The following is a 20,191-nucleotide window of genomic DNA, read 5'->3' on the forward strand; positions in this document are numbered from 1 at the left end:
AACCAAATGGACATGAGGTGTGTTGTTTCTGGAACACAGAAGGGATGACCTAAGATTTATTTTTCAGCCTTGTGTGGAGTGCATCTTTGCTGGAAACGGTGAATTTTCGACTACTTGTATTCTGTCAGTGCAACAAAGCACATGGTGAATACAGCTACAAAGTAAGGAGGCAGCTGCTCAAAGCTGATATGTGCTGCAACTTCCTTTTTGCAGAGGGTGGTGAACCTCTGAAATTCTCTAGGCTCAAGACAGTGGGAGGCAAGGCCACTGATGGCAGTTACATGCTCAAAAGATTGAGGAATGAAGGCTCCAGGCAACTGGCTCAAAAGAAATGAGGAGCCTTGATGAATGGTAGTCGGCCATTTGGAGGGTGGGGGTGGGTAGTGGTTCCAGCTCCATGGTGGAAACACCAACAGAACAAGGATTACGACATAGCAAGGACAACAGAGAGACACACAAGTGTGGATGTTTGGGTCTGACACCTCTTGACCTTCAGACCTAACTATTGACCCTCTCTATGCATCCACCCCAGGACCCCACCTGTCTTCTGTAACTATTCCTAGGCTCTGCATCTCAGTAGCCAGTCCTGAAGAAGTGTGCTCTGGCTTTAACCTAATTACTGCTCTGAACATCCTGGTCCCACTTGCTTTACTGATTAGTGAGGCTAACCCAGAGAATATTGCCCGGGTTGGCAATCTGAATCGGGACAACCAGCAGGCCACCAGGTGGAAGCCTGGGGCATCAGGACCTTTGACCATTAGACCATAAGACATAGGAGCAGAATTAGGCCATTCAGCCCATCAATTCCACTCCACCATTCCATCATGGCTGATCCCTGATCCCATTCAAACCCATACACCTGCCCTCTCACCATAACCCTTGATGCCCCGATCAGTCAGGAATCTATCAACTTCCACTTTGAATGTACCCACGGACTTGGCCTCCACCACAGTCTGTGGCAGAGAATTCCACAGATTCACCACTCTTTAGCTAAAAAGAATCTTCCTTATTTCTGTTCTGCTCAGCATTATCTCCCTACTTTTATGTTCTATTCCCCTTGAAATAAATGCCAAAAGTGCATTTGCTTTCTTTACCACAGACTGTGAATTAAACTTCTGGGTGTCCTGCATAAATACTACTAAGTCCCTTTGCAGTTCTGATGTTTGAATTTTCTCCCCATTTAGATAACAGTCTGCACTCCTGTTCCTTTTACCAAAATGCATTATGATACATTTTCCAACACTGTATTCCATCTGCCACTTTTTTTGCCCATTCTTCCAATTTGTCTAAATCCTGCTGCAATTGCATTGTTTCCTCAGCACTACCTACTCCTCTGCATGTCTTTGTATCATCTGCAAACTTTGCCACAAAGCCATCAATTCCATTATCTAAACCATTGACAAACAATGTGAAAATTAGCAGTTCCAACACTGACCCCTGAGCCCCACTAGTCACTGGCAGCCAAGCAGAAAAGGTCCCTTATTTCCGCTCACTGCTTCCTGCCTGACAGCCAATTCCTCTATCCATGCCAGTATCTTTCATTGACGAAACAGCGCCCCACGAACAGAGCATTGGAGTACTGTAGGCATCAAGGACTGCAGGTTGGGATCTGGGTTAACTGGAGATCTGAGTTGGATCAAGGACTGAGCTCTGTGGATTGGGTTGGTTGTCACTTCCATGGATTGTATATTTAATGCTTAAATTGTATTGGATATTCAACATGACTTATCTTAGAAACATCCAGTCAGATTACAGGATGCCACCAAATGAGCAGGAAATGGCCCTCATCATGTTACATTCTATCCAATCGGATGCCACAACAATGAACTGGACTTGGCCATTTTAGATGCTAAGATACAGACCCCTCAGTGTCAGAGTATGGAGAGTGAGCAGAGATTGGAATTAATGAGTTGGATGAACACTACATAGACCATACCTTTGCTTCTCTGACAAATGTAACCATTTTTATCATTGGCGCAGCTCCTGTCATCCCAACGTCCGGTGAACTGGGGGTGTAAGGCATGCCAGATCACCACGCAGTTTACCTGCACAGACAATACAATAGCTTAGTCCTCAGGTTAAATGACATCAGATATCCAACAATGACCAGAACAGAACGTTGCTTTCTGAAGCAGACTCGGCACCAAGTAACTGAATGCCAAATGACTGACCAATTAGTGACTACAGGGATACAACCACACCTCGGCCAGGCTTCAGGGCATCAGTGTCATCAATGCATCATGTATATGCCATTGGGCCCAACTTGTGCATGCTGACCAAGATCCCTATCAACACTAATTCATATCCCATATCCCATATCCCACAATATCTTTCCTATCCATGTACCTGCCCAAATGACTTTTAAAACCTGTAATTGTAGCTACCTCCCCATCTCCTCTGGCAGCTCATTCCACATATCCACCACCTTCTGTGTGAAAACGTGAATCAGAAAACGTTGGCTTAAACTCTATTCCAGGACAAAATTCAGTGTGTGCTGGCCTGGCGGAGGAATTTGTATTTGGTCTGAGCCAATTGCCTATAAATTCATCCATGGGAAAATAAGCAGTAATATATTGGACCATGAGGACCACTTGTCTCTTGTTGGTTTGTCCTCTTGTTGCTGATGGGTGGTTTTCCATGTACCTCGCACAAAGACTCTTGCGCTCCAGAAGTGCCCATCACCTTGTTCTTTCCGTGAGTGGCCTCAACCCTGATAACCGAGAGTCTCCACAGCAGCTGATGATTGATTGTAATCCCCACTGCACCTTCAAGACTCTAGAGCAAGGAATATCAATCTTTTTTATACCATTATCTGAGGGTTCTGTGGACACCAGGTTGGGAACCCCTGCTCTAGAGAGATAGGCCCTCGTGATTGGAGCCCTTCGTCCCTTGTCCTTTCACTTCTCTCTGAGGAAGCCTCCGTCCTAGCATTCCTGCTCATGCCGGAAGCTTGCTGGGGCCTGGTTAGAAATGGATAGCTTCACCCTTTACAGTGTTCAGGGCATTGCAAATGCCTACAGTTCCAAGTCAAAGCCCTGTAAACAGTGGACATGGATAGAAACTTTTCCATCAGTAGCAGAGTCTAGGATCTGAGGGCACAGCCTCAGAACAAAGCACACAGAAACTGCAGTGGGATGCCCTCGACCTCGGATGGGAGCCAACCTGACTGGGAAAACTGAGACCAACAGGAGCAAAGTGTGGACCTTGCAGGTCCTCAAAGAAGATCAACTGAAAGTTAACTTGAGAGTGAAGAAAGTGAATTGAGAAGAGACTTGCTAAGTCAGCCTGCAGAAAGCACAGAAACAGGCCTTTCATCCCACTGAGTATGCAGCATTCTTCACCTGCCCACTTACACCTATCCCACTGTCCTCACATTCCCATCAACTCCCGATTCCACCACCCACTTACGATCTACAATTTATGTTGGCCAATTAATCTACAAACCTGCAGGAGGAAACTGGAGCACCCAGAGGAACCCCACAGGATGAACATGCAAAGACATGGAGCCATACATCTATCAAGTCCTCATCTACACTAACGTGGACACAGGAGATTCCACAGATGCTGGAGGGAATCAGCAAGTCAGGTAGCATCTGTGGAGGAGAATAAAAAGTCAATGAGACCTTTTGATCTCAGCCTGAAACACCAACTATTGATTCCCTTCCATAGATGCTGCCTGACTTGCTGAGATCCTCCAGCATTTTGTGTCTATTTTCATCGGTACTAACCTCATTTTCCTTCTATTATTTGGCAATTCAAGTGTTCATCTAGATCAGGGGTTCCCAACCTGGGGCCCATGGACCCCTCGGTTAACGGTAAGGGTCCATGGCATAAAAAACGGTTGCAAACCCCAGTTCTAGATACTCCTTAAACTCCACACAGAGAGCACCAGAGGTCAGGATTGAACCTGGGTCTCAGGAGATGTGAGACAGTAATTCTACCAGCTGCACGATTGTGCTGCCTAGAGAAGGGTGAAGATATGCAGCACGCCAGTCAACGTCATTCACAGATCAGCTGAATGGAAGCAGGCCAAGAAGTGCAACCTACCAGATCACTGGACGCGGAGGAGGCATGCTGGCCTGAAGGCTCACCAGGAGCCCAGTTGATGTACTTCAATGGTTTCTTCTGTAGCCACTGGAAGTCCTTGCTCATGTCGTGCAACCCAATCCAGAGGTCAAAGGTGATGTTCGGAAGCATGGCTGTTATAAAGGCTGATGTAAAGAAGACACAGATCAGGGAAGGCAATGACCAAAGGACAAGGAGTTGAATCTCAGAGCTGGCTCAGTGAATGAGCTTCTCACCGCTCTGGACAGAATGTCGGGAATATAATTCCAATATTGAGCAATGGCAAAACAGCAAGCATGCCCGTCCACTTGTTGGGCTTCTATGTGAAATTTAATGTCCTCTGAAGTCTAAATTATCCCCACTCACAGTGCCTGACTGACATTTAATAAATCCTGAACTGCCTCTCATCAGCATTAAAAAGATTGAATTTGTTCAAGAAAGCACACCACCAATTTCTTAAAGACAATTAGAGACAGGCAATAAATGTAGTAATAACTGCATTCAGAAAATGAATGAAAAATACCAACAGAGCGAAGTTTGAGGAAGTAAATTGATATATCACTGTTTTGTGAGGTCCATATCATGTCCCAGCTTCACTTGACACTGCTTTTCTTGATTATAGGACAGTGGAAAGGTCCACAGAAACCTGCCCTGGTCTTACTATGATGCCGCCTCTTAACTTTGTGAATCCCATTCTGAACAGCTGATCTCCGTCACAGAGATTACCAGAGTGTGAGTGACACAAGCTAAATCACGGGCTTGCTCTTCTGACTAAAATTGTTAAACTCGAGACAAGAGTCTACGTGTGCATTTGTGCATTTCCGTCTGTTATTGGTTCACAGATTGTGAGCTTATTTATCCACAGGAACTACAACTATGTATGCATACCTGTACGTTTGTTATACACATATTTGAATGTACCTCTTCCTATCATGAGTAACCCTCTACTGTTTATGTTCCTCATTGACGAATCTTGCCAATAGGATGGAGTGTGAGACAGAATAGGGATAAATTACTAAAGTCAGGGGACAATCCCATTGAACAGACCCTCTCAAACAGGTCAAATTAAACCAAAGTTAAACATGGGAACTTGGTGCAAAACTGAGAATGGATGCAGGGTTGATACCTTGCTCGTGGTAATTGGAGATTGTTGCCAGTAGCCCTCCTGCTCTCTCACAAGCAGCCTTCGCTTCAATCCAGTTAAGACGATCCATTTTAGTATATCCATTTATCTGGTAGCACTGAGGAGAGATGAGCAAGAGATCAGGAGAAAATGTAGGAAAAGAGGAAAGAAAGAAATGAATAAAGAACATGTTTTTGCATCGCTCTGTAGTTGGACGGTGTGAAGAGGTAGACGGATTGTTAGGCTGATTATGATCTACCACAAACATATGCCACCAATAGTATTTCACCTAGTTAGGCTGATCAGTCCTACGTATGTGTACGACTTTATGATTTGGACAATCAATTCATCAACATAAAGTACTGGGCCCACACCCCAGCATTATCTCCTTCAGCCTCCTTACCTTCCCTTCCCCTTTCCAGGTAGGTTATAGAGTGCAGAGAGCAAGAGAGAAGAATGAAGGAACTGGAAAAAGAGAGTAAGAATTGATTGGTTAGAGAGGCCAGCACAAAGATCATAAGGTAATACAGCAAAGGAAAGGGCAAGGGGAGAGAGAGGTGTATAGAGAACAGTTTTCATCTTATCTCTGCTCTTTTCTCCCCGGCACTTCTCCCCCCACTGAAGGCATCCTTCATTATCCAATGTCAAGTGTATGGGCATTGCCCACATGTAGAGAACCTTTGCAGACTATTTCACTGCAGGGAGAACTTCAGTGGTTTGTCCTCATATCTAGCAGCTTGAAACTGACAAGGGGTGAGCAGCCTCCTCCCTAATCCAGGCACTGAGGATGGCTGATGACCTTCATATCGCTGATGCGAAGGATGAGAGGCCACACCTGAGACCCCCTGGTGGCTGAGCCATGCAGTGATCCAGAGGAGTGAGGAGCTATTGGAAGAGGGGTGACCCTGAACCCCAAGACTCAGGTGTGGCCTGTGCACACAACACAGTGATGCAGGGTCTGTGGTGATGTGTAATGGAAGCACGGGTTGCTTCAGCCTTCAGGAGTTCCTAGAAATCAAAATGTACATTGCAATTTATACACTACACACTAGATAAGTCAGTATGCTTCATCTCTCTGCTTTCATCTCCTTGTCTAAATCCCTGTCCTTGGGAGCTGTTAGGTCAACTTTTACACTAAGATGCTGAAGTAAACATAATTCCTGCAATCCCAACTGAACCAAATGGGTCATCAGGTTGGGAAAGGGTTGCCAACTCTCCAGGGGTACGTACAGTTTGTTACCCTCTAAGAATTTGCTATTAATCTACAAGACTCTGCTGGAAAAAAAAATTACCAGGGCATGAAAAAATTCACTTCACACTTTTCTTTGAATGCTTTTATAAAACTATTGGGCATAAAAAAAGAAGTTGTGACAGTCAAGGTACATCCTATCAGTAGGTGAACCTGTTTGCTTTCCAGTGGTTAACAGAACATAATAAGCAGGAGCAGTACACCTGGGGCTTTGAGATCAGATCATAACTGACCTTCTACCTTGTCTCAAAGTTCAAAGTAAATTTTATTATCAGACTACATAAGTCACCATATACAACCCTGAGATTCATTTTCCTGTGGGCATACTCAGCAAATCTATAGAACAGTAACTATAACAGGATCAATGAAAGATCAAGTAAAGTGCAGAAGACAACAAACTGTGCAAATGCAAACAAAATAGATAGTAATAAATAACCAGAACACAAAATAACAAGATAGAGACTTAAAGTGAGATCATTGGTTGTGGGAACTTCTCAATGGATGGGCAAAAGAGTGTAGTTATCCCCTGTTGTTCAAGAGCCTGATGGTTGAGGGGTAGTAACTGTTCTTGAACCTGGTGGTGTGAGTCCTGAGGCTCCTGTACCCGCTAACTGACGGCAGCAGTGAGAAAAGAGCATGGCCTGAGTGGTGAGGATCTCGGATAATGGATGATGTTTTTCTACAGCAATATTTCATGTAGATGTGATCAATGTTTGGGAGGGTTTTAACTGTGATATACTGGGCTGAATCCACTACCTTTTGTAGGATTTTCCATTTAAAGGCATTGGTGTTTCTATACCAGACCATGATGTAGCCAGTCAATACACTCTCCACTACACATCTATAGACGTTTGTCAAAGTTTTAGATATCATGCTTAATCCCTGCTGGCTCCTAAGGAAGTAGAAGTGTTGTCGTGTTTTCTTTGCAATTACATTCACATGCGGGGCCCGGGCAAGGTTCTCTGAAATAGTAACACCCAGTCCAATTAGGACTGGCTCATAGACCTTTGGTCTCCCTCCCCTGAAGTCTAAAATCAGTTCCTTGGTCTTGCTGACATTGAGTGAGAATTGTTGTTATGACACCACTCAACCAGATTTTTAATCTCCCTGTTTTTTGCTGATTCAACACTGCCTTTGATACGATCCCAACAGTGGTGTCATCAGCCAACCTGAATATGGCATTGAATATGGCCACGCAGTCAAAGGTGTAAAATAAGTAGAGCAGGTGGTAAGCACACAGCCCTGTGGTGCACCTGGGCTGATGGAGATTGTGGAGGTGTTGTTGCCAATCCAAACTGACTGGGATCTACAAGTGAGGAAATCCAGGATCCAATTGCACAAGGAGGTACTGAGGTCAAGGTCTTGGAACTTATTGATTTGTTTATTGACAGTGGTATTAAATGCTGAGCTGTAATCGATAAAGAGCATCCTGATGTATGTACCTTTACTGCCCAGATGTTCCAGGGTTGTGTGAAGAGCCAATTAGATGGCATCTGCTGTAGACCTGTTGCTCCGGTAGGCCAACTAGAGTGGATCCAAGTTTGCCTCTTGGGCAGGAGAGGTTAAAGTTCTCTGTAAACACACCAGCCAGTTGGTCAGCATGGGGCTTTAGTACATGGCCAGATACCCCATCTGGGCTGAATGTTTTCCTTGGATTCACCCTTCAGAAGCCAGCCCACACATCAGCTTCAGATACTGAGATCAAAGGATCGTCAGGAAATGTGGACATTCACAATGGTTCCTTCATGTTCTGATGGTCAAAGTGAACATAGAAAGCACTGAGCTCATCTGGAAGTGAAGGCCTACTGTCCCCCATATCACTTGATTTAACTTTGTAGGAGGTTATACCATTCAAACCCTGTCACAGCTGTCGAGCATCCCTCATTGGGTCCAGAATCTCCACTTTGCCTGTGAGATGGTTTTCCAGAGATCAAACCTGCACCTCTTGTAGCATTCTTGGTCTCTAGACTTGAATGCCTCCGATCTGGCCCTCAGCAAAATTTCGGATCTCATGGTTCATCCATGGTTTCTGATTGGGAAGACTCTGCACCATTTAGTGGGGATACATTCATCTACAACTGTCTTAATAAAGTCCATTACAGTCCTGGTTACAACCCTGTTCTGATCCATCTGGTAAAAGCACTCCCACAATGCAGTTATCTGGGGAGTTTTAGAATTTAAATTGAGCAATGTTAGAGGATTGGTGTTATATTTTGAAGTCTGGATGCTCTGGGACTTGGAGGTGTTGGATTCTGATGTTATTAATCCAAGGTTCTTTCGGAAGTCAAGAAGGAGGCATAAAACTTGTTGCTTCATGATCATTTTATTTAGCACTAGGTAGAAGAAAGAGAATTGGAAATGGAGAGCTGCAGAAGCAGAGGTCTAGTAAGGGAAAAGAGAGAAGGAGCAAAGATGGTGGGGTAGCGTGGTCAGCTCTTTTTATGCCCCATAGATAACAGTCCATTCAAATTCATAGATAAGAGTCAACCAATCAGATAGCCCACATTCAAATAATACAATAGCAAGAGAAGCTTCCAAAACTTGCAAAGCACTAAAGCGTTGTAAGCATTGAACAAATGCATAAACATACTGTGAGCACTAGGATACAAACTGTACTAAATAGTTATGTGTATATAAGTAGTTATATGGAATACAAGCAAGCAACTAATTGTTAAGATGCAAAAACAAAACAATTAAACAGTCTAATCCAACAACCCTGCCCCCTTTGATTCTAAATCACACATTTAAAATCATTACATTTGAAAATTAAGAGGTAAAAAACTTGTGGTATCTATGTTATAAAATAGTCAAAAATTATTTAAGTAATGAAAATATCAAAGGTTATATATTCTTCAAAGTATTTATAGGATCATGTCATTGTTAGACAGATTAGTGAGTTTGAATTACTCAATTAATGATCACCCTCAGACAAGTAAAAAGGATGCAAATTATGATAAAGCATATTAGTATGACTTTGCACTCATTGTAAGTAGGGGGAACTGGCAAAAATATGATAACAACTAATATCAGAATAAACTTCAGAAAGTCTAGTAGTCGTCAAGTCTGTATGAAGTCTTCTGGCTGGTTTGTGATTTACTCACTGTAGCCCAGCAGCATACGCAGTGGGTCAAAGGTTATTAGCACTTTAACCACAGTGCTTATTGTCCTCATTGGGCACCACCTTAGCTCTCTTGCGGTGGCTGGCGTGTATCCACTTACTTTTACCTTCTACCTTCACCACCGAGTTAGTCATTAAAGGCACTTGATAAAGATCTTTCCGTCGAGTTCCCAGTGGTTCCTTATATGGTTTCTTAATCAGGATGCCCTCACCAGGAATCAGGGTTTGTCATCCTCCTCTTGGAACACTCCAAGCGGCAGAAATCTGTTGAGAAACAGACTGTACAGCTTGGGTTAGTTTCACACGATAGTTAACTGAACTGTCGGCTATAACATGTATATCAGTCTCTTGGAAATTGAGAGCTCCCATCAGTGACATAGGACACCTTGTTACTACCTCAAATGGACAGTTTAGTTTTCTTGTTTGGGGTTGCCTTGATGCTTCATAGGAAGAGCCATAGGCCGTGGTATGCCTTCCTCGTGATACTTAGTCAGTCATTTGATAATTCTATTTATTTGTTCGACTTATCCTGATGACTGGGCGATGTGGACAATGAAAAGGTCATTTAATGTTCATCAGTCGACAGAATTCTTGACAACTCTCCCAGCAGGCATGGTAGCATGGTGGCTGGCACAATGCTTTACAGTACAGTCAACCCGGTTTCAATTCCCACCGCTGCCTGTAAGGAGTTTTTATATTTTCCAGATGTCCACATGGGTTTTCTCCAGATGCCACCCACAGTCTAAAGATGTACCAGTTGGTACATTAATTGCCATTGTAAATTGTCCTGTGATTCGGCTACGATTAAATCAGGGTACTGCTGGGTAGCGTGCCTCAAAGGGCCAGAAGGGCCTATTCATGCTGAGTCACAAGAAGTAAATAAATAAATAAATGTGAAACATGTTCCTTGGTCGGAGTTGATGTGACATAGCAATCCTCATCTAGGAAGATAGTTCTTAAACAGAGTTTTTGCTGTGTGTGTGGCAGTAGCTTTCTTCGCTGGAATATCTTCCACCCATCTAGAAAACTTGTCCACTATTACCAGTACGGTTGAGTATCCTTGACACCTTGGCAGGAGTACTTAATTGTGGTTGTGTTTCTGCTGTTCCAGGATTTGCTTTCTGGAACGTTGCGCATCTTTTAGATGTTTGTCCAGCTTGTGCCCCGAACTTTGGATTTCACCATCATTGGAAGAACCTGTCAATCATCTTTTCCACTCCAATATGTCCTGGGGAGTGTATCTGCTGTGCCAGATAAGGAAGCAACATAATTGGAGCTACTCGTCTATAACTAGTGCCATATCTTCATACTCCATCACTGTTTAATTTCCCACCATTCTCTATCCAGACCTACTTTTCTTGTTAGAGCATTGAACTTGCATCTCTCGAATATCATGCATGTTCATCTATGGTATAGAGTTCAACTTTATTTCCATAATTCCAGTTGTCAGGTTCACTGTATTTGTTCTCGGTAGTTCTTTTATTTCTTTTACTTCTTCCCATGTGCTGTATTTTGCAATTTCATCCATGTATGCATTTCCATGGCTTTCCATTGTAGGCATTTTGGGGGAGCTTCTACACTTTAATACAACAAATTTAGATAGCAGTTGTATGACATTTATAAGTTCTTGTACAAGTTGGCCATTCTTGATTGGGGTTCCAACAGCCATAAGAAATCCTCTTTGTGTCTATAAGTTTCCAAAATCACGAACAACTCCAAAAGCATATTGAGAATCAGTGTAGATATTTGTTGATCTTCCTTCTGCCAACTTATAGGCTTCAATCAAAGCTTTTAGTTCTGCCTCTTGCACAGAGGTGCCAGAAGCCTTGTTTCCTGATGCCAGCATTTCGGTTTCAGAAACAACTGCCCATCCAGCCATTCAAATTCCTCTCTCAATCGTTGAGGAGCCATCAGTGTACAGAATCAGACCCGGGTTCGATGAGGACATTTCTTTGTAATAATTTGCATCTTCATGGCATGTCATTGTCCTTGCACATCCATGGTCACCATAGTCTTTCACGCCCGATGGTATCAGTGTAGCTGTATTCACCGAACACGCTTGTTAAATGATGATATTAGGTGCCTCAAGAACAGCAGATGACTTGGACCACCAAGCAGCTGTTACTTGGGAGACCCTAATCATAGTCAGTAAAGTGTGTTCTGAGTGTGGATATTGAACAGCTAATACTTGATCAAACACAGTGCTAGAAACAGCCATAACTGCCAGGTAGGTTGCCTGCACTACTCGTAAATACAGACCCCATCCTAATTGTACATTATCCAATTTAGCAGAGTAATAACCAACAGAATGATGTTGGTCTCCATATTCTTGAGTTAAGACTGCCATTGTGTTTCTCATTGACACACAGGGTAAATGGTTTACCTGTATAAGGGATTCTTAATGCAGGTGCAGTACACAAATGTCGTCTTTAAAGTCTGAAACATTTTCAGTTGTTCTTCATTAAGGGTCACAGGGTTGTCTGAGCACTTTATGTCCTTCAGCAGATTGTTGAGCGGTTGAGCAATAGTTGATGGATCTGCCACTATAGGGGTTAGCTCATTAATACATTGATCAGCAACCTAGTAATCCACTGTCAGTCTCCTTTCATAGGTTTCATCTTCAGTCCTGCGCACCTTCACTCCCGCGCACCTTCACTCCCTTGGTCTTTATTGGAGGAAGCTTTAACATTGCTGCCAATCTTATTTTTTCATCGCTGTCATCCTCACTTGAGTCACTAGGGGCTGCTGTAGAGTCAATGCCATGTCCATCCTGCAGTTCCTCGGAGTTCAGATGGTGTCGCTGTCTCTGAGGATTGTCCCATGTAGGCTGTAATTCTTCAGAATTCGGATGATGTCATTGTCTCGGAGAACTGCCTGTGTCCGAACGAGGAGCGTCAGTAGTGTCATCACTGGCAGCATCACCAGAAGCGTCATCAGCAGGACGGCCCACTTGAGGTCCCTGCTCCACTTTTTCAAACTGGTTCAATCTGCTTTGGAGCTCCGTACACTGCATGTCAATTTGTTCTTTCGTTTGTTCAGTTAATGCAGAGATTTGCTCTTTAGGACTTCTTACTGTCTATATTATGCTGTTTTTATAGTTTGTCACATTTCTTTCCCAATCAATTAGTAAATGTCTTTACTTGCCCCGTTGACTTTTCTTATTTGCTCACACACTCGATCAAGCCAACCTCGTCTTCTTATCTTTAGCTCAGGTTTCTTCTTTCCCTCAGGCAATTTCTGGATCATATCACATAACTTCTTATTCATAATAAACATAACATTGTTTGCATTTTTAATCTGGATTTTTCATTAATTTTATCAAATTGAGATGTTTTATTCAGGTAAGAGCTTGTATCAGGTTTCACAAATTTGGCCATTGTTTTAATTGTACTTACTTTTTGTTACTTTGACTGCAATCTTGATGTATTAATAGATTCCAAGTGAAATTTCAGTAGGTTGAAATGCAACCAAAGTTTTCTCACACACTTCACTGGCTTGCACATATTGAATCCTACTGCTTGTGCATATTTGATTTTTTTCTGCGCTCCACTGGCTTGCATATATTTTGCGCTCCACCACTTGCACGTATTTAATTAGTTTCGCGCTCCACTGGCTTGCACGTATTTCGCGCTCCAACACTTGCATGTATTTAATCTTTTTCCGCGCTCCACTGGCTTGCATGTATTTCGCGCTCCACCGCTTGCACATATTTAATAACTTTCTTCTGCGCTCCACTGGCTTGCACGTATTTAATTTTTACAGATCTGTTTTCTCAAAATAGTAACGTAGTAGTTCCTCACTCCTACTTCCATCCGCATTGAAGCCAGAACTAGGTTTTCTCTCAGACAATTTGGGATTAGGAGAAGCTCTTACCTCCTTTCTTTAGGCGCTGAAATTTTCCACTTCATCTGGGATTCTTCCAAGTCCTTAAATCTTCGCAACCATCCTGCCGACTACGCCAAATTGTTGGATTCTGATGTTTTTAATCCAAGGTTCTTTCGGAAGTCAAGAAAGAGGCATAAAACTTGTTGCTTCATGATCATTTTATTAAGCATTAGTAGAACAAAGAGAATTGGAAATATGGAGCTGCAGAAGCAGAGATCTAGTAAGGGAAGAGAGAGAAGGAGAAAAGATGGCAGAGCAGCATGGTCAGCTCTTTTTATACCTCATAGATAAGAAACATACCATTCAAATTCGTAGATCAGAGTCAATCAATGAGATAGCCCCTATTCAAATAATGCAATACCAAGAGAAGCTTCCAGAACTTGCAAAGAACTGCAAGCACTAGGGGACACACTGAATAACTGCAAATACATACTGTGGCCACTAGGAAATATACTAAACAGTTACATGTACATAAGTAGTTATATAGAACACAAGCAAGCAATTAACAGTTAGGATGAAAAGAAAATAATAATTAAAGAGTCTAATCCAACAGAGAGTAACCTGAAGGTGTCTGTTGTCCTTGACTTTCTCGGTGGTAAAGGTTATAGATTGGTAGGTGCTGTCAAAGTAGCCGAAGTGAGTAGCTATGGCACATTTTGCAGGTGGTACATACTGCTGCCACTGGTGCAGGGGGTGAATATATAGGGTGGTGGATGGGTACCTATCATGAGAATTACTTTATCCTGGATGGTGTTGAGCTTCATGAGACTTGCTAGAACTGCACTCATCCAGGAGAGAATCCCGTCATGTACCGGACCTGCCCTTATAGGCATGGTGCTTACGTGGAGTTTCAAGTGAATGGCAACCCCAGAATGTTGATGAGATTCATGGCACTGAATGTCAAAGGCAGGGTTTTAGACTTTCTCACTGGAGACAGCCAATTTCTGGCACATTTGTGGGGTGTGTGTTACAGCCCTAAATATTGTCTAGGTTCTGCTGCATGCAGTAGAATCTGTTTTATTTTCTGAGGATTTGCAGTTGGAACTGAACACTGCGCAATCATCAGGAAACATCCAGGCTTCTGAATTTGCAGAAGAAGGAGGACATTGAAGCTGAAGATGGCTGGTTCAAGGATACTGCCCCATGGAAACCTTGCAATGATGTTCTGGGACGGAGAGCTACCTTCCTCTGTATGAGATACAGAGCTGTTTTCAGTTCTGAAATGTCAACAGTTTTTTCTGCCCACAGGTACTAACTACTTCCAACATTTTTAATGTCAAGTTTCACTACTGTCACTATTTTGCTTGAATTTAAATTACTTTATACTTGAACGTACAAGTGAATTTGGGCCCCTAGGTCAGGTGCCGTCCTCTGTTCAATACCAGCAAGACTGAACATCTGGACTAATTCATTCATCCATTCAAAAACTGATTAATGTTCAGGACCCTGTCACACATTGACTAATGGCGCAGAAATTGGACCAATCCCTAATGAGAATGAGGTCTGTTAAAGAATGATATGCTGGCAAGTACAATGAACACAGCCTAAACAAAACAAAGCCCTGGACTATACCTTATTTACAAATGGAATCCATCCCTTTGGGCAACCCCCATATTGTACAGAGGGTGGTGGCAGTACAGGAGGCTTTATTACTGAGGTGTTTGTCCGTTTACATATGTACTGCAGATCATTCAGACACTTCTGGTCACCCCACACTCCTGTAATGAGAACACAAATGTGTGTAAGAGAGGAGCGAATGAGGAGAACAAGTGTGACAGAATCAGAATCAGAACCAGCTTTAATATTACCGGCATATGTCCTGAAATTTGTTAACTTTGCAGCAGTACAATGTCATACATAATAACAGAAAAGGAACAAACTGTGAATTACAGTAAATGTATATATATTACATAGTTAAATTAAATAAGTAGTGCAATAAGAGAAATAAGAGAAGTAGTGAGGTACTGTTCATGGGTTCAATGTCCATTCAGGAATTGGATGACAGAGGGGAAGAAGCTGTTCCTGAATCATTGAATGTGTGTCTTCAGGCTTCTGTACCTCCTCCCTGATGGTAAGATTGAGAAGAGGGTGATAGGGGGTCCTCAACAATGGATGCCACCTTTCTGGGGCATCGCTCTTTGATGATGTCCTGGATACTAGAGGCTAGTGCCTATGATGGAGCTCTGCAGCTTTTTCCGGTCCTGTGCAGTAGCCCCCAGGTACCAGACAGTGATTCAGCTTGCCAGAATGCTCTCCACGGTACATCTATATAAGTTTTTGAGTGTATTTGTTGACATACCAAATTTCTTCAAACTCCTAATGAAGTATAGCTGCTGTCTTGCCTTCTTTATAACTGCATCAATATGTTGGGACCAGGTTAGATCCTCAGAGATCTTGACACCCAGGAACTTAAAGCTGCTCACTCTCTCCACTTCTGATCCATCTATGAGGACTGTTGTGTGTTCCATCGTCTTACCCTTCCTGAAGTCCACAATCAGCTCTTTCGTCTGACTGACGTTCAGTGCCAGGTTGTTGCTGTGACACCACTCCACTAGCTGGTATATCTCACTCTTAGAAACATAGAAACATAGAAAACCTACAGTACAATACAGGTGCTTCAGCCCAAAATGCTGTGCCGAACACGTACTTACTTTAGAAATTACCTAGGGTTACCCATAGCCCTCTATTTTTCTAAGCTCCATGTACCTGTCCAGGAGTCTCTTAAAAGACCCTATTCTATCCACCTCCACCACCGTCGCTGGCAGCCCATTCCACGCACTCACCACTCTCTGCGTAAAATACTTACCCCTGACATCTCCTCTGTACCTACTTCCAAGCATCTTAAAAATGTGTCCTCTCGTGTTAGCCATTTCAGCACTGGGAAAAAGCCTCTGACTATCTACATGATCAATGTCTCTCATCATCTTATACACCTCTATCAGATCACCTCTCATCCTCCGTCGCTCCAAGGAGAAAAGGCCGAGTTCACTCAACCTGTTTTCATAAGACATGCTCCCCAATCCAGGCAACATCCTTGTAAGTCTCCTCTGCACCCTTTCTATAGTTTCCACATCCTTCCTGTAGTGAGGTGACCAGAACTGAGCACGTTACTCCAAGTGGGGTCTGAACAGGGTACTATACAGCTGTAATATTACCTCTAGGCTCTTGAACTCAATCCCATGGTTGATGAAGGCCAATTTACCATATGCCTTCTTAACCACAGAGTCAACCTACGCGGCAGCTTTGAGTGTCCTATGGACTCGGACCCCAAGATCCCTCTGATCCTCCACACTGCCAAGAGTCTTACCATTAATACTATATTCTGCTATCATATTTGACCTACCAAAATGAACCACCTCACACTTAACTGGGTTGAACTCCATCTGCCACTTCTCAGCCCAGTTTTGCATCCTATTGATGTCCCGCTGTAACCTCTGACAGCCCTCCACACTATCCACAACACCTCCAACCTTTGTGTCATCAACAAATTTATTAACCCATCCCTCCACTTCCTCATTTAGGTCATTTATCCCAGAAGGGATCCCAGAACAGATCCCTGAGGTACACCACTGGTCACCAACCTCTATGCAGAATATGACCTGTCTACAACCATTCTTTGCCTTCTATGGCCAAGCCAGTTCTGGATCCACAAAGCAATGTCCCTTTGGATCCCATGCCTCCTTACTTTCTCAATAAGCCTTGCATGGGGTACCTTATCAAATGCCTTGCTGAAATCCATACACACTACATCTACTGCTCTACCTTCATCAATGTGTTTAGTCACATCCTCAAAAAATTCATTCAGGCTCGTAAGGCACGACCTGCCTTTGACAAAGCCATGCTGACTATTCCTAATCATATTATGCCTCTCCAAGTGTTCATAAATTCTGCCTCTCAGGATCTTCTCCATCAACTTACCAACCACTAAAGTAAGACTCACTGGTCTATAATTTCCTGGGCTATCTCTACTCCCTTTCTTGAATAAAGGAACAACATCAGCAACCCTCCAATCCTCTAGAACCTCTCCCGTCCCCATTGATGATGCAAAGATCATTCGCAGAGGCTCAGCAATCTCCTCCCTCGCTTCCCACAGTAGTCTGGGGTGTATCTCATCCAGTCCCAGTGACTTATCCAACTTGATGCTTTCCAAAAGCTCCAGCACATCCTCTTTCTTAATGTCTATATGCTCAAGCTTTTCAGTCCACTATAAGTCATTCTTACAGTCGCCAAGGTCTTTTTCCGTAGTGAATACTGAAGCAAAGTACTCATTAAGTACCTCCACTATCTCTTCCAGTTCCATACACCCTCTCGTCACCATCTGAGATTCTGCCAACAACAGTTGTATCATCAGCAAATTTATAGATGGCATTTGAGCTGTGCCTAGGCAAACAAAAAAGTGTGGTAGAGAAAGAAGGTGAGAGAGTCAGCATTTGAGAGAGGGATAGCACTTCTAGAAGATGCCACAGAAGACCATTTGAATCAAATCTCTTTGCCGGATGTGTGAGAGGCTATGGGATAAAGAGAAATAAATAAATAAAAATGAGGGCCAAGAGATGGACAAGAGAATACAAGCAAAAATAAATGAGAAAACAAATAAGAAATTGAGGAAGCCTCATGTATAAACCATGTTAAATTTTGAATCTTTGTTAATACTGGAGTAATTCATTTAATGTTGGGTATTATACAGAAGTCACATTTCTATTGGTTAAAAATTATTTTAACAACAGGTATATCACTTTGGATACTGTTGTGAGGGGGATGATCAAACAGAGGAAAGTCACAGCGGTCTGGTCTCTGACACTGAGTCTGCCTCTGCGATTCAGAAGGGAAAGGGTGAGAAGAGGCATGCTGCGGTGATACGGGAGTCATTAGTTAGGGGAATGGACAAGTATTTCTGTGGGTATGAATGAGATTCCCAGATGCTATGCTGCCTCCTGGGTGCTACGGTCCAGGATATCTCAGAGCAAGTCCTCAACGTTCTTAAGTGGGAGGGTGAACAGCCAGAAGCCGTGGTTCATGTTGATATCAATGACATGGGCAGGACGAGTGATGAGGTTCTGCATACATTGTTCAGGGAGTTCGGTGCTAAGTTAGAGGGCAGGACCTCCAGGGTTGTGATCTCAAGACGAAATCAAAAAGGGTGAATCCAGGACTGACAGTGTTGTATTTGAATGTATACAGTATACGGAATAAGGTAGTTGAACTTGCAGCACAGTTGCAGATGGGCAGGTATGATGTTGCAGGCTTCACTAAATCATGGCTGAAAGAAGATTAAAGCTGGGAGTTTAATGTCCAAGGATACACACTGTATTGAAAGGACAGGCAGGAAGGCAGAGGAGGTGGTGTTGCTATGCTGGTAAAATACGAAATCAAATCATTAGAAAGAGGTGACATACGGTCTGAGGGTATTGAGTCATTGTGGATCAACCCAAGGAACTGCAAGGGTAAAAAGACCCTGAATGGAATTATATACAGACACCCACAGTAGCAAGGATGTGGTCTACAAATTACAACGGTAGATAGAATACGCATGCCAAAAGGGCAATGTATCAATAGTTATGGGACTTCAATATGCAGGTAGATTGGGAAAATGAGGTTGGTGCTGGATTACAGAAGGGGGTATTTCTAGAATGCCTATGAGATGGCTTTTTAGGGAAGTGTGTGGTTGAGTCCACTAGGGGATCAGCTATTCTGGATTGGGTGTTGTGCAATGAACCAGAATTAGTTAGGGAGCTCGAGGTTAAACAAAAAGTTAGCGACAAGTGATCATAATATGGTTGAATTCACCCTGAAATTTGATAAGGAGAAGCTAAAGTCAGAAATATCAGTATTACAGTGGAGTAAAGGGAATTATGGAGGCTTGAGAGAGGAGTTGGTCTGAATTGATTGGAAAAGAACACTGGCAGGGATGACAGCAGAGCAGCAATGGCTGGAATTTCTGGGAGCAATTTGGAAGGCACAGGGTATATACATCCCGAAGAGTAAGTATCCTAAAGGCAAGATGACACAACCATGACTAACAAGAGAAGTCAAAGCCAACATAAAAGCCAAAAAGAGGGCATATAATAGAACAAAAATAGTGGGAAATTAGATGATAGGGAAGCTTTTAAAAACCAACAGAAGGGAACTAAAAAGCCATTAAGAAGTTAAAGATAAAATACAAAAGTAAACTAGCCAATAATATTAAAGAGGAGACCGAAAGCCTCTTCAGATATATAAAATGTAAAAGAGAGTTGAGAGTGGATATTGGACCACTAGAAAACAATTCTGGAGAGGTATTAATGGGGGAGAAGGAAATGGCAGGTGAACTGAATAAGTATTTTGTACCAATCTTCACTGTGGATGACATTAGCAGTATGGTGGAAGTTCCAGTTGTCAAGGGTTATGGAGTGTATGAAGTTACCATTACTAGAGAGAAAGTTCTTGGGAAACTGAAAGGTCTGAAGATAGATAGGTCACCTGAACCAGATGGTATACACCCCAGGGTTCTGAAAGAGGTGGTTGAAGTAATCATGGTGGCATTAATACTGATCTCTCAAGAATCACTAGATTCTGGAATGGTTCCAGAAGACTGCAAATTGCAAATGTTACTTCATTCTTCGAGAGAGAGGCAGAAAAAGGAAATTATAGGTCAATTAGTCTGACCTCAGTAGTTGGGAAGATGCTGGAGTTGATTATTAAGGATGAGGTCTCCGGGTACTTGGAGGCACATGATAAAATAGACCGTAGTCAGCATGGTTTCGTCAAGGGG

The 20,191-nt window shown here is 42.9% G+C and overlaps 1 protein-coding gene across 1 annotated transcript in view; it reads right to left on the reverse strand.

The window, feature by feature from the left end:
* mrc2 (mannose receptor, C-type 2) overlaps nucleotides 1-20,191 on the reverse strand; it is a 256,319-nt gene that overhangs the window by 39,265 nt on the left and 196,863 nt on the right. Inside the window, exons 20-23 of the mRNA XM_072248739.1 lie at nucleotides 15,013-15,158; nucleotides 5,192-5,306; nucleotides 4,048-4,211; nucleotides 1,937-2,045 (exon numbers count right to left, since the gene is read on the reverse strand). Coding sequence (XP_072104840.1) covers nucleotides 1,937-2,045; nucleotides 4,048-4,211; nucleotides 5,192-5,306; nucleotides 15,013-15,158 — 534 coding nt within the window. The remainder of the gene's footprint in view (nucleotides 1-1,936; nucleotides 2,046-4,047; nucleotides 4,212-5,191; nucleotides 5,307-15,012; nucleotides 15,159-20,191) is intronic.

This window comes from Mobula birostris, chromosome X (genome assembly GCF_030028105.1).
Source record: "Mobula birostris isolate sMobBir1 chromosome X, sMobBir1.hap1, whole genome shotgun sequence".
In the NCBI taxonomy this organism is placed as follows: domain Eukaryota; kingdom Metazoa; phylum Chordata; class Chondrichthyes; order Myliobatiformes; family Myliobatidae; genus Mobula; species Mobula birostris.